The sequence below is a fragment of the Prionailurus bengalensis genome, chromosome D3 (genome assembly GCF_016509475.1).
Source record: "Prionailurus bengalensis isolate Pbe53 chromosome D3, Fcat_Pben_1.1_paternal_pri, whole genome shotgun sequence".
NCBI classification, from domain to species: domain Eukaryota; kingdom Metazoa; phylum Chordata; class Mammalia; order Carnivora; family Felidae; genus Prionailurus; species Prionailurus bengalensis.
Window position 1 is genome coordinate 8130035 of NC_057356.1, and position 14517 is coordinate 8144551.

General features: G+C 44.8%; 2 protein-coding genes across 9 annotated transcripts in view; one reads left to right on the forward strand and one right to left on the reverse strand.

Annotated features, from left to right (window-relative positions):
- IFT81 (intraflagellar transport 81) overlaps window positions 1-14517 on the forward strand; it is a 192456-nt gene that overhangs the window by 44472 nt on the left and 133467 nt on the right. The window lies entirely within an intron of this gene.
- The window catches only part of P2RX7 (purinergic receptor P2X 7), a 47738-nt gene that overhangs the window by 21194 nt on the left and 12027 nt on the right, over window positions 1-14517 (reverse strand). Inside the window, exons 2-7 of one of the 2 annotated variants that reach the window (XM_043557550.1) lie at window positions 8885-9053; window positions 7648-7716; window positions 6583-6655; window positions 5431-5527; window positions 2716-2796; window positions 1949-2078 (exon numbers count right to left, since the gene is read on the reverse strand). In XM_043557550.1, the coding sequence (XP_043413485.1) occupies window positions 1949-2078; window positions 2716-2796; window positions 5431-5527; window positions 6583-6655; window positions 7648-7716; window positions 8885-9053 (619 nt within the window). The remainder of the gene's footprint in view (window positions 1-1948; window positions 2079-2715; window positions 2797-5430; window positions 5528-6582; window positions 6656-7647; window positions 7717-8884; window positions 9054-14517) is intronic. The other variant, XM_043557551.1, reaches the window with a different exon arrangement.

Here is a 14517-nt window from a genome sequence, read left to right on the forward strand (position 1 = left end):
ATATTCATGCTGTGCAATAAAGTCTCTACTAGCTGCATGTGGCTACTGAGTGCTTGACATGTGGCCAGCATGACAAAGGAAATAAATATTTCATCTCAATTAATTTAAATTTAAATAGCTTCATGTGACTAGTGGCTACCGTATCAGACAGTGCAGTTCTAAAGGCTCTGGTGCCTTTGTCTTGACATGAGGACGATCTGCCTGAGAGTGACCTTGTCATTAAAGAAAAAGCAAAGAGATGGGGAGCCAGATTCCTAAAGACCTGATCTGAGTTCCTGGATGTAGCCATGCCTGCTGCTATCATACACTTCATTCAGTCGACAAATACTTATTCAATGTCCTTTATGCTGAGCATTATACAAAAACTAACAAAAGAAGCCAAAGATCCCTGCCCTCATTGAACTTACATTCTAGTCAGGGAAAACAGACAACAGACAAATGGATATGTAAATTATATAGTATGTCAGATAGTGCTGGATACGGTTAGAAATTGTCACTTAAAAATTTTGGGGGGGACACCTGGGTGGCTCAGTCGGTTGAGCATCTGACTTCAGGTCAGGTCATGATCTCGCAGTTTGTGGGTTTAAGCCCCACATCGGGCCTTGCGCTGACAGCATGGAGCCCACCTCTAATTTGTTGTCCCTCTCTCTCTACCCCTTTCCCATTCATGCTCTCTCTCTCTCTCTCTCTCAAAAATAAACACACAAAAAAATTTAAAAAAATGTTTTAATGTTTATTTTTGAGAGGCAGAGCATGAGTGGGGGAGGGGCAGAGAGAGAAGGAGACACAGAATCCCAGGCAGGCTCCAGGCTCTGAGCTGTCAGCACAGAGCCTGACATGGGGCTCAAACTCATGAACTGTGAGACCATGACCAGAGCTGAAATTGGACATTTAACCAACTGAGCCACCCAGGCGCCCCTAGAAATTGTCATTTTAAATGAAGTGGTAAGGGAAAGCTTCACTGAACTTATATTTGAACACAGACTGGAAGCAGGTGAGGGAGACAGCTAATGGTATGTCTGGGGCAAGACTTTTCCAGAAAGGAAGAAAATTTCTGAGGTAGGAAAATGCCTTAGCTGTACTAGAAGGTCCATTTCCCCTGGTGTCTTTATATGAGTTAATATGGCTCTTTTTTTTTTTTTTTTGGTTTAAACCAATTATTTGGTTTCTTTTTGCCCCCCAGATGCTTTTTAATTTATTCTTTGCTCACATCATTTGGTTTGGATGTCTATAACGTACAACTGGAAGAATTCTGACTAATTCAAGTATGGTAGTCTGAATCATTGCCAAAGATATTCCAATCCCAGGTCCTAATCCTTGGACTCTTTGGATATATTATCTTATAGGGCAAAAGAGACTGCAATTAAATTAAGGATCTTGAGATGGAGAGATTATCTTGGATTATCCAGATGGGCCCTACATGTTTCCTTTTATAAATGTTCTCAAAAAGATCAGTATCTTTATAAGAGGGAGGTTGAGGGAGACTTTACACAGAAGAAGAAGTCAGTGGGACCACTGAAGCAAGACGCCATGCAGCTGGCTTCAGAGCTGGAGGAAGGGACCACGAGCCAAGAAATGCAAGGACCGTAGCTCTAGAAGGTGGAAAAGGCAAGGAAACGGATTCTCCTGTAGAGCCTCTGGAGGGAGCATGGCCCTGCTGATACCTTGGTTTTGGTCCAGTGAAACTGACTTTAGACTTCCAACTGCCAGAAGTGTAAAAAAAAAAAAAAGTGTGTTGTTGTAAGCCACCAAGACTGGGGTAGTTTGTTACAGCAGCCACAGGAAACCAGGGATCTCCCCCACAGCTTTGTTGCCTGATTAGTTGAGGTAATGCAGAGTGTGAGATTTACTAAATGCTCAGTGAAGGAAGCCTTATAATTAAGACCCGGAGGCCCGGCCTCTTGGCTGTTTGAGATTCCCTGACTCACTGTACAAAGAAGCCACCAACCTGAATTGCAGCATCTGAAAAATTATCTCCTACTTCTCGGAAGATATCTCCTAGTCGGAAGATGGGACACTGTGGATCCTGAGTCTTGTGAAAGGTACAAGTGATGTTTACACCCGGCAAGATGTTTCTCCTGCACACAATGAGAAGCAACAAACCAACAAAAATGTCTATTGGAAACTGAGACTCATCTCTTTCATAGGAGTGAGCCAATTGTTAGCTGGTTTCCATGAGGGGCCCCAGGGGTCCTCAGTCCCTGGAGTTACACCCTTGTGTAGTCCCCTCCTACACTGTGCAGGGTTAGTCTATGTGACCAATAGCATATGGCAGAAGTGATGCTGTGTCACTTCCAAGATGAAGTCATAAAAGGCTCCCATCTTGTTTACTGTCTGGCTGGCTTGCTCTCTGTACCTCTTAGATCACCCGCTGTGGGGGAAGCCAGACACCATTCCTAAGGATACTCAGGCAGTCCTAGGGAGAGGTCCATATGGTGGGGAACTGAACTCCCTGCTGACATCTAGGTGAGTGCGCTTGGAAGAGGATTCTCAGCCCCGGTCAAGCCCAGAGGTGACTGCAGTCCCCACTGACAGATAGCTTGACTGCCACCTGAGAGACCCTGAGTCGGAAACACCCAGCAAAGTAATTCCCACATTCCTTACCCACAGAAAGAGCGTGAGATAATAAATGTTGGTTGTTAAGCTTCTAAGTTTTGGCATTATTCGTTATATGGCAGTAGATAGCTAACACAGTCTGACATTCTGGACACTTACGTGGTGTAGTTGTGGCCAGGGAAGTCGATGTTATTTTTGATGAGCACTGTGAAGTTTTCGGCAATGTTCAAGAGCGCAGGCCTGAGGGAGAGAGATGCCGGGTGGGGGTCAGTGGGCCAACGGGACCACAGGCTTCTGGTTTCTGGCTCAGGTCATTGCAATGAGTGAAGAGAAATGTAGTCTAGTGGGCAAAACCTTCCTAGAAATCTAAAAAAGAGGAAGAAGCTCTCTTTTCTTGAGACCCCATGGCATTTACTATAACTCTTCTCACACTCTGATGTAATTCTGTGTTTAGGTATGTGCAGTGGTGTGCTGGTAAATATTTAACAACCAGGTCTCTGGGCGGGGTGGGGGGGGCGGTGAGGTGGTGGAGCTCTGATCTGTAGCAATTACTGATGACTGTAGTATAAGCCCTCCCACCATGGCCGATCTCAAGCTACTAGCAGATATCACTGAACTTGGAGTTGGGAAGGGATGAGCATAAAGGGCTCAGAGCTAGTATAGGCCAGCTCCAGCACACCCTTGTTTGTATCTTTCCCAATAGGCTTGGAGTTCTTGCAGGGCTAGGATAATGATTTTTTTTTTTTTTTTTTGTACTGGCATCCCCAGGCTTTAGCACAGGGCCACACACATAGAGTTGACTTCATCACTCATTCTCTAGAGGCTCTGAGTAGCATAAATTCTCCATGAGTTAGAGGAGACCAAATGCTAGACTGTAGCAAGGTGCCCCCCACAACCCATCGATCCATTCATTTGGCAAATATTTACTTTGCTGGGCACAGGGTTGGGCATTGGGAATGTAGTGCTAAACAAAACAGTCAAGGTTTTTGTCCTCATGCAGTTGACAGTCAGCTAAAGATGGAGAGAACTGGCTATGAATAAAGAGATACAACTGGTACTTTATTGCTTGGCATGCCTGAGTGGGTGGCAGGTATATATAATGGGAGTAGCACCGGGAAAGGACAGACATATTTGGAAGGGGGCACCAAGAATGATCTACTTTCTATTCCAGAATAAAAAGGATGTAACTATAGAGAACACCAGTTTTTGCCTTTCCAACATCCATTCCCCCTCTGTTAGAAGCACTTCAGTTTTCTCCCGGTGGGAAAGCCATGTCTCTCCCACTCTCAGCCCAGAAGGTTGGGTGAGGACGAATCTATCTCCTACCCATCCTTACCGCTCCCAGGGTAGGCAAGTGACCCAGAGCTTGCTAGACAGTATAACTCAATCCTCTTGGCCACAGTGATTGGTTCAGAGATTGTCACATGACTTAGGCCAATGAAAACATTCTAGGGCTTTTGTAGGAAATACTGGGAAAAGAAAAACTCACTTTCTTTAGGATTACTAGTAGTAAACACAGTGTAAACCTGGAGTTCCCTGGGCCACAGTGTGAGGAAAGCCAAAACGGAGGAAAGAATAACTGGAGGGTGGGTGTGCGATGGAGGTGGGAAGAGACAGAATGAAAGGGAGAGAATCTTAATGACATCATTTTAATTTGAAGCCTGGATCAAGTCTTTCCTGAAGCTAGTACTTTTGGACTTTTCATTTACAGGAATAAGAAAATAACATTTTCTTTTTTCCTGAAGCCAGTTTAAGTTGTATTTCTGGCATTTGCATTAAAAAAAATCTTATTTACAACAAATGCCTACTATATGCTAGACCATTTACTTTTAGAACATCCTAAATCCCATGCTTTCTGGGCAACATTCTAAGAATAAGAGGACTACATGATTTTGAAACTTTAAGGATCAAAGTCCTTTATTTCTCTCTTATGACACTCTTAACTTTCTATCTTGAATTATATCTCTCTATGCACATGTCTTATCTCTTTGATTAGATTACAAGAGGCTTGGGACCTGCTCCATATCTGGGTCTGCTTCTATTTTTTTAGCACAGTCTCTTGTGCATAGTTACATGTAAAATAAATCGTATGCGTGTCTACGCACACATTATTGACTACTATAAGCCAGGCATGGGGCTCACTTTGCAATTGCTGTACAAGTATCATCTCATTTAATTCTCATAACAGTCCCGTGAGGTAGGGGCAACTATTAGCCTCATTTTACAAATAAGGAAACTGAAGCTCAGAGAGGTCAAGCCATTTGCTCAAGGTCACACAGCAAGGAAATGTTAGAGTCAAATTTGAATCCAGGTCTCTCTGTTCTTCTGCTGAAATGCACCAATCCCTGTGGTTTCTGAGATTTAACATCAAGTTCTGCCTTCTGGGCCTGACGTTGTGTGTTAAAGAGAAGAATCAATTCAGGGATCAACAAATCTGTGTGCCACTGTGACCACTTAATTTAAGAAAACTTCTCTTCCCTCCCTCCCTCCCTCCCTTTTTTGCCCTCTTTACCCTCCCCTACCCTTCCCCTTTCTTCCCTTTTCCTTTCTCCCCCCCCTTCTTACCACCTTGCCATACTTAATCACTCAGTATGGACACTGACCAATCAGAATGAGGTCTGCGGTAGTGCTGGAGGAGGGCTCCAGAGGTCCTCAGCCAGGGGTCCAGGGGCAGCCAAGGGTGCTCAGGGTAGTAGTTGTTTACCAGCCAGTACAGAATTATTGCAATATTTTAATAATTAGCATGCGCCCCACAGAGACCACTGGTGTGCCTGGGACAGAGGGTCACCAAGTCAGTAGGACCCAGGACTTTTCAAGACTTTTTATCTGATCACTGGTCAGGGCCACCACATCTCTCCCAACCTTGCAGCTCACCGGGGGGGCTCTTTCGCTGCCTCGATGGGACACCAGGCGGAGACTTCACAGGTCTTTAGCTTCCCTTTATACTCTACACACCTTCCGGTCTGGATCCCTGGGTGGGGTGGGGTGGGGTGGGGCCAAGGGGCCAAAAAAGCACAAGTGTGAAAACTGTAGGCATATCTTGAACTCAACCCAAGCAAGAGACTATTTATTTATGCTTTTCAGCCCAAGCAGTTTTAACTTCCACAAAACCTCATTTGAACCACAAACTTACATAAGGAAACCTAAGCAGAGAACACATCGGACGGTAAGCTTTTTTAAAAAAAGATCTGGAGAGAACACAGAGAGACCATGGATAGCTGTTGGCTCTTTTGGTTTCTTTGCCAGAAAAGATGCTGAGAAAGGAGCCGAACAGGGCATGTTCTCTCGCCTGGCATGAATGGACTAGAACCTGGCTTTTAAGTGGGCATCTGAGCCACTTAGGGGTGTACAGCCCGGACCAGGGATGTGCATAAGCCACAGAATGAGCACGGCACATCTTTCTGGAGCATCAGAGCCACTCGCAGATTCCGAGGGGGAAAGTTAAATAGTAAGTAATGTCTGAATGATCTCTATACCAACTCAGACAGACATATACATCTAAAGGAACAGAGTGTGACATCCATAGGCCTTTTTTGTGTATGTGTATATGTTATAACATATAAAGATATGTTCTTTTTTGTGGTCATTTTTTAACTGTCATGTGCCTCTTTAAGTTCAAGTAAGAGATAGAGAAATTCTGACAGTTAATGGTGGTACCGGTCCCCAGGTGCCCTGAGGGTACAATTCATATTCCTCAACCTTCAGGGAAATTCAAAGGGGAAAGTTCAGCATACACAGAAGGTACTATGGGCCATTCAGTTTTCCTGTCAGTGAGAACCCTGAAGATGCTAATTCTGGAGGTTTTCAGGAGCTGCCCTCCCTGGGGAATTAGATCACATTCCTAGTCCTCTGGGGACAGAGCAGAGGCATGGGGGCAGACACAGGCTCCCCCAGGGCCTGGTGAGGGTGGAAGAAGGCATCTGAGAGCCAGAGTCCAAAGATTTGAACTTTAGGGCATTTGTGAATGTCACCAAGATACCAGACCACCCCCAACCCCCAGGATCCCAGAGAAGAAACATAACATACCTTTGCTCTGCGGGTCCACCCGTCCCTTTTTACAGCCCAAGTCAGAGGAACAGAGTGTCCTGCGGGTGGGAAACTGCAGGGAGAAGGATGGGATAGTGGGGAGTAAGCAACGCGGGTCTCTAAGATACAGAAATGCAGGTGCCTGTGCCTGCACCAAAAACTTATACACAAATGTTCACAGCAGCCAAAAAGTAGAAACAACCCAAGTATTCATGAGCTGATACGTGGACAAATACAGTGTAGTGTATTCATACAATGGACTATGACTCAGTCATAAAAAGGAAAGAAACACACCCGCTACAATATGGATGAACCTCAAAAACATGATGCTCAGTGAACGAAACCAGACCCAAAAGGCCACATACTGTGCGATCTCAATGATATGAAATACCCAGAACAGACAAATCCACAGAGACAGAAAGTGGATCAGTGGTTGCCAAAGGCTGAGGGAAGTGGGGAGTGGGGCATGACAGCTGACGGGTACAGGACTTATTTTGGGGAACATTTGGAAAATGTTCCAGAATTAGGTAGTGTTATGGTTGTACAACATTGTGAAAATACTAAAAACCACTCATTTCTACACTTTAAAATGGTGGACTTTATGGTATATGAGTTATATGTCAACAAAACATAAAAATAAATAAAGATCCAAAAGGTAGATGTAACCAGGTACCACTTTCAGGGAAGGCCCTTGGGGTAGGGGGGAGGGGGCCTGGTCTAAGCACCTCTGTGGCTGCAGAACTGGGCCAAGAGACAAGCTCAAAGGCTCAGCAGGAAATGGGAAGTAAGGGGTGCCAGCCAGCACTTTCCCCTGGCCTCAGAAAATGAGGTCAGCCCCGTCTTAGGCCTGAGGACAGAAGAAGAAAAAGAAATGAGATGACTGGTTTATGCACATTTGACTTCCGCTTTTCTGGGGAGGAGGTTTAACGGCCAGTCTTAGGGGAACCAGAGCCTGACCTTAGGGTGGGGGGTGGAGGATAGCATCAGCAGTTCATTATCTTCCTCTGACCTGTGCCCCCTCCAGCGACTCTTATTACCTGCCAACCACTCTGGTCCCCTCCTTACCTCAGGACATAACCCCTGCTGTTGGCCTTCTGTCTTGAGGAAGTTTGTCATCACGAAGAAGGAGTTTCCCTGTAGAGAAAGGAGAGAGTAGGCAAATGCCAGACGTTGGAGGGCAGAACTACTTAATCAGAATAATCTAGCCTGCCTAGTGCCTGGGGGCGAACCTTCCACCTTTCTAAACCACACTCTGGAAATCAGGTCTGGGAGCAAATCAGGTCTGGGAGCAACGTGGACTGCGCTCGAGGGCTTAATATCAAAGCTGATGAGCCACCCCACTGAGCCGAGGGAAAGCAAAGGGACATTCTAACTGACTGAGTATTCATTTTCCGTTCCAGCCTCAAAAGCAGCCTTGTCATTTTTTGGACGCAGTAAAATCCCATTACATCGAAACTTAAGAGAACCCGGGGCGGGGTGAGAGGGGTGCAGTGTTGGCTTCATCAGAATGCTGTTCAGATTATCCAGGATTTTAATTAAAGGGCAGACGGCATCCCGCAACCCGGGTAATAGCTGGAGATCTTACTGACCCACTGTTAGAAACCGACAGACAGTGACTTGGGTTTCATGGTTTTGCTGAGCACCCCAGCTCCCAGAGGCTGCAAAAGTGCCCTTTTGTCCCTCAGGCACCCCCACCCCCATCTGTTCTTTGGTTTTCTCATTCCTACTTTGATTTCTCCTTTTTGACTGTTCTGCTTTTATTTATCTTCTTGCAAATATAGACAGTCACATAGTCTTTCTCTGTGATGCACACCCTTCCTTTCTTTGTCATCTATATCCTTCCTTTGTGCAAAAATGTATTTGAGAAAATGTTTTCCTGGAGACATTTTTGTTGATAAAATGCCACACAAACCACATAAAAGGGCTAGTCCTGTCCAGGCAGGAAGTTCTTTGTCCTTCTGAATCTAGACAGACCTTGCTGACTTGATGGCCCTGCTTCCAAAAAGCTGTGCATAAATCAAGCGTGAGTGAATCAAATCGTGCTTTAAATGCACCACCAGGACACGCTGCTATTCTGAGAAACCCTGTAGGACTTGATAAAGCAAAGAATCGTCTTTGAGCTGCTGGATCTGACCCAATTTTGCAATTTTTAGGTTTTCTCAGTTGGGATTTTCACAGAGCTTTTTAAAATAGGGCCAGCATTTTTCTGCAGTGAGGCTCTGGGTCCCAAGGAAGGGAGGCAAGGCCCTGGGGACAGTGCCCAGGGAGGAGTCCTGGGAGGGGGTGGTTGGCAAGTGCTCACCTGCAAAGGGAAGGTGTAATCCGCCGTGTCAAAGACACTGGACACCACCTTCTTCATCCCGTTCTCCAAAATCTCCTCTTTCACCTCTGCTATCCCTTTTACCTTGGTGTGCACAGAACTGATAACAGGCTCTTTCCGCTGGTACAGCTTGTCACTCACCAAAGCAAAGCTAAGTGGCAGACACAGAAAAGCATCAGTGGTTTTCTCAAGGGAGGCACAGTGCGGGGAGGGCACTGGGGGGCAGGTTCTGAAGGCTGCCTCCATTCAAATCCTAGCTTTGCTGGGTGACTTTGGGCAAGCTACTTGACTTCTCTGTGACTCATTTTCCTTATCTGTGAAGTGGGAAGAATAGTCATACCTACTTTAGGGGTTGTTGTGAGGATGAAATGAGATACGTGTGCAAACTCCTCAGCATCATATGCTGAGTGCACACTGAGCACTCACTATCTGGAAACTACTGCCCCTGATGTCAACCTCCAATACTGCCTAATACAGACTCTAATTTATAGGACAGCTTCTTAAATAACAAAATCCAGCTCCAGATTGGTCCACTTGCTTTGTCCTGGGGCGAAGCAACACATCAACACCTAAGGAAGTACCCAGCAGGTCAGCCACCTGTTTTCCAGAAACACCCACCTGGTTTATAAATAATATTGATAATAGTAACTGCCCTTTATTGAGCAATTAGTACATGCCAAGTGCTCCATATGCATCATCTGTTTAATCTTCACAGTGATAGGAGATAGTTACTATAATCATCCCTTTTGTAGATGAGAGAATGGGCTCGGAGAGGTAAAGGAATGAGCCCAAGATAACACAGATCGTCAGTGGCAATACTGAGGTCCTCAACTGGTCTACCTTCTAGCCCAGAGCCAGACCTCTTAACCCTGTGCTACACGTGTTCATGCATGATTTGGCTCTGACTCTGGTTTCCTGCCTTTGGTCAGTTCATTACCTGTTAATCCCTTCTTTAGAATATCAATTTAAATTATTATAAGTGTGAGGAAGAGAAGGAGAAAGTGGAATTAACAACAATGGTAGGGGCGCCTGCATGGCTCAGTCAGTTGAGCATCCAACTCTTGATTGAGGCTCAGGTCGTGATCTTACAGTTGTGAAATCGAGCCCCATGTCAGCCTTTGTGCTGGGTGTGGAGCCTGCTTAAGATTCTCTCTCTCTCCTTCTCCCTCTCTCTCAAAAGAAGAAGGAGAAGAAGAAGAAGAAGAAGAAGAAGAAGAAGAAGAAGAAGAAGAATTCAAAATGGTAGATTCCACCACCGTTTGTTTTTCCTGTCTCCCATTGCCCTGAATAATTCCGACTTTATTTTAAATGCTTTGTTTATTCATTCAGCATGTGTTTATTTGGTCTCTTCCCTCTGGCCAGCACCTAATATCCAAATTATTTAGGAAGTGTAAGCCAGTGGCTGCCTTCTATGACCTGGCCTTATGAAACCAAAGACAGAGTGGGCCATGACTCGCTGGTCGCTGCTGTTCCTAGCCTTGGCTGGGTAGTATAATCCCCAGAGAGCTTTCAAAATTGCTGCTCCCCAGTTCCATCCCTGGAAATTCTGCTTCAGTAGGTCTGGGGGAGTTATCCAGGTACTTATATATATTTTTAAAGTTTGCTGGGTGATTCTAATGCACAGCCAGGGTTGAGAACCCTGGGAGACTATTGAAAAGACAACTAACATTTGGGAATATGTAGTGCATTCGAGGAAGTGCATCTCCCAGGACCCGGCAATTCCATGCTTTTGTACACTCCCTAGAGAAATCCTCATACATGTGCCCAAAGAGTTAGGTACAAGACTGTTTATGGCAGCATCATTTGTACGAGGGAAAATAAAATACCCTAAATGTCCTTAAATATTTAATGGGTAAATGAATGGTTGGATTCATACAATAGGATGCTCTAGTGAGAATAAATGGAGAGCTACTCATATCAATATGGAAATAATATAATATTGAGAAAACAAAACATGCCACAGTATGAATACAAAATTTAAAGAAATCCAAAACAACATTTTACACTCAAATGCCTGTCTACGCATGCCCATAGCAGCACTATTCATAAAAGACAAAAGATGGAAATAGCTCACATGTTCATCAGTAGATGAATGGATAAACAAAGCATGGTCTACCCATACAATGAAGTACTATTCAGCCATAAAAAGGAATGAGGGGCACCTGGGTGGCTCAGTCAGTTAAGCATCTGACTCTTAATTTTGGCTCAGCTCTGATTTCATGGTCATGAGATTGAGCCTTGCATCTAGCTCTGTGCGGGGCATGGAGCCTGCTTAAGATTCCTTCTCCCTCTGTCCCTTACATGACTGCACATGCATTTCTTCCCTCTCAAAAAAAAAAAAAAAAAAAAAAGGAATGAAGCACTGAGACATGCTATATTGTGGAAGAACCTTGAAAACATGCTTTATAAAAGAAGGTAGATACAAAAGGTCACATATCGTATGATTCTATTTATATGAAACAATCCAGAATAGGTAAATCCATAGAGACAGAGAGTAGATTGATGAGTGCAAGGGGGTGGGGAGCAGGGGTGACTTCAAATGCGTGTGGTTTTCTTCTAGAGTGGTGAAAATGTTTGGGACCTAGGTTGTGTAAACACAATATGGTGTGTTATTAAATGCCACTGGCTTCATCACCTTAAAATGGTTATTTTATCTCACCTCAATAAAAAAAGGAAAATATTTTTGTAGATATACACAAATGTTGTAGAACTATAAAAACATAGAATGACAAACACCAAGTTCAGGATGGTGTTTATAAGGGGAGAGGAAAGAGGATGGGATCCAGGCTGGGTTTACAGGGAGCTAAAACTGGATTAGTAATATTTTATTTCTTTTTTTATAATTTTTAAAGAAGTTCTTATTTATTTACTTTGAGAGAGACAGAGAGTGAGCATGCGCAGGAAGAGCAGACAGAGAGGGAGAGAGAGAATCCCAAGCAGGGACCACACTGTCATCGCAGAGCCTGACTTGGACTAGAACCCATGAAACATGAGATCATGACCTGGGGCTGAAGTCAAGAGTCAGCTGCTCAACTAACTTGAGCCACCCAGATGCCCCAGTAATGTGTTATTTAAATTGGATGGTGGTACATGGGTGTTTATTATATTATTCTCAACATGTTTTAGTATTTATATACCATTCATTTAAAAAAGCTCATCAAGAAGGACATTGGGGCTAGAGATCCAGATTTGAGGTCCAATCAGCATATATAAGAAAGGGCCATTCCATATAACTCCATAGACAAATATAATACTTGTTCAACAATGTATCTCAGCCTAGCATTGCAATATGTACATGGTCTGTGCAGTGTTCCCTGTTGGATATGGCGACATTCCCACAGAATAACACTGGGTCCATTTGGCCCACCATTTGGAAGCTCGATTCAAATCTGTCATATTCATTCCAGAATTCACAACATATCATAAATCAGCCATAATGGAATCCAACCCTTTCATAAGTCAGAAAATTTATCTTTGTATGATAACGAACATACCATTTTAAGAATTAAAATGCTTCAGATTTGCAGCAAAGGAAAAAAGAGGAGAAGAAAGAGTTGGTGGTATCCTGCCCTAACGACCATCCCTAATGACTCAGACAAGCCATGTCACCTCTTGCCATGGGTGTAGTCCTTGAACAAGGGGAGGGCTGCCTGGCTCCCTGATCCCTGTGAACTTGCAGCTTGAAGAAGCTGCAATTCTGTGCATGTTGGAGATGGCAAACCCATCGGACCCTCTAGCACACCGGCAGGAAAGGGCTGGGTTTTGGTGGTGCTTGGTAGGACCGGAGAAAGAAATGTTGGGGCAGAAAGCTGAGGAGTCTGGGGAGATGGAAGGGGACTGATCTGAGGGAGTTAGGCACTCACCAGCAGGGCAGGTCTAGCCGCAGAGGGGGCTGTGGAGGGGTGGGGAGGAGAGAAGGACAGAGGATAGCTCAGCTGTGGAGCCTGAGGCTTGCACACAGCACCGACTCACCAGGTGTAGACCAAGGTGCCCACTACAGAGAGGACCCACATGCTCTGACTGTGAATGGCTTTCTCATACTGGCACCTCAGGGGGCCCTGGCCCATGCTCAGGTGGTGAGAGAGTCCTCAGAGGACCACAGGCTGCAAACGCCTCCCGGCAAAGCCTGGCTCTCCCTCACTGTGCTCACACAGCGAAAGGGTGGGATTTGAAAATGAACTGCCCTCAAAGTCGGGTAACTGACCCCTACCCCACGGCCAACAGACATTCTCTAGGCCCCTAAAGGAACCATGGGCCCTGGGCACTATGTCCTCTGTGTCTCTACTTCTTATATTTAAAATCCCAAGAGAAGAATCTGATTATTTCCATCCCTGGCCCACTCAGCAGTGGGGGGAGGTCAGCAAGGGGCCAAGGACAGCAAGAGATGAACTGAGAAGAAAGCAGAGGAGAACATCCACCCCCAAGGCAAATTAAGTACTGATTGTATTAGCTTCCCATTGCTGCTGTAACAAATTATCACAAACTTAGTGTCTTGAAACAATACAATTTTTTTCTCTTAGTTCTGGGGATCAGATGCCTAAGATTGGCCTTACAGGGCTAAAATCAAGGCGACACAGGGCTGGTTCCTTTTGAAGGCTCCACGAGAGAATCTCTTTCAGCTCTTCCAGCTTCTACAAGCTGCCTTGGCATTCCTGGGCTTGTAGCTATGTCACTCCAACCTCAGCTCTTGTTGTCATGTCTCCTTTTTCTCACTTTGAGCCTCTCCTTTTCCTCTTTCGAGGACTCTTGTGATTACATCAGAGCCACTCAGATAGTCAAGGATAATCTCCCCATCTCAAGGCCTTGAACTCCATCACACCTGCGAAGTTCCTTTTGCCACATAAGGTAACAGATTCACAGGTCCCAGGGATTGGGACGTGGAGATCTTTTGCAGGCCATTATTCAGCCGACCGCGACATAGTTGGCCTGTTGTAGCTTTATAAGAGCTGCAACCCTTTCCACCCTACCCCACCTTTCCTTGAGCTAGAGCGGAGGGGTTTCAGTTCCTTATAACTCACAGCTTGACTAAGACATCATCTTTCCTCTTAATTCCCTTTGGCCATTGCATTTCTTCTCCATTAGCCAGCATTTCCTTTTCATGCTTCCCGAATGCTCTCTCTCATCCAAAGAACTCCTGCTCCAGGACACAATGCTGTCTACACATTCAACTGCACAGAGAACAAAGAGTGAATCTTAATCTACTAGTTAATGTTTATCAATTAGAGGGAAAAGAATGGATACATGTAAAATCCTGACCTTGAACTAAAAACTCAGTTATGCCAGTACAAACCATAGACCACACAAATTGGCAGAAGTTTATGTTAGAAGCCCCAAAATGTTAGATAACCCTAAGCCCATAGGAGCCAACATTGTGTTATATCATCCAGAAGAAAACAAAACAAACAACTAGTGTTGTCTTAAGCTTTGGTGAGAAAAGCAGAATATTTCACCCTTAGGGTCGTGGTAAAGTGACCTGTGGCCTCAATAGGCAGCAAGCGATAGCAGCCTCTGTTCAGGTTTTATGAGCCACATTTTTCAAGAAAACCGCCTTAGTTGTTGTAAAAGTGTAAATTTCACAGAAGTGCACAAAGGATATGAAACGTTCCCAACATTCT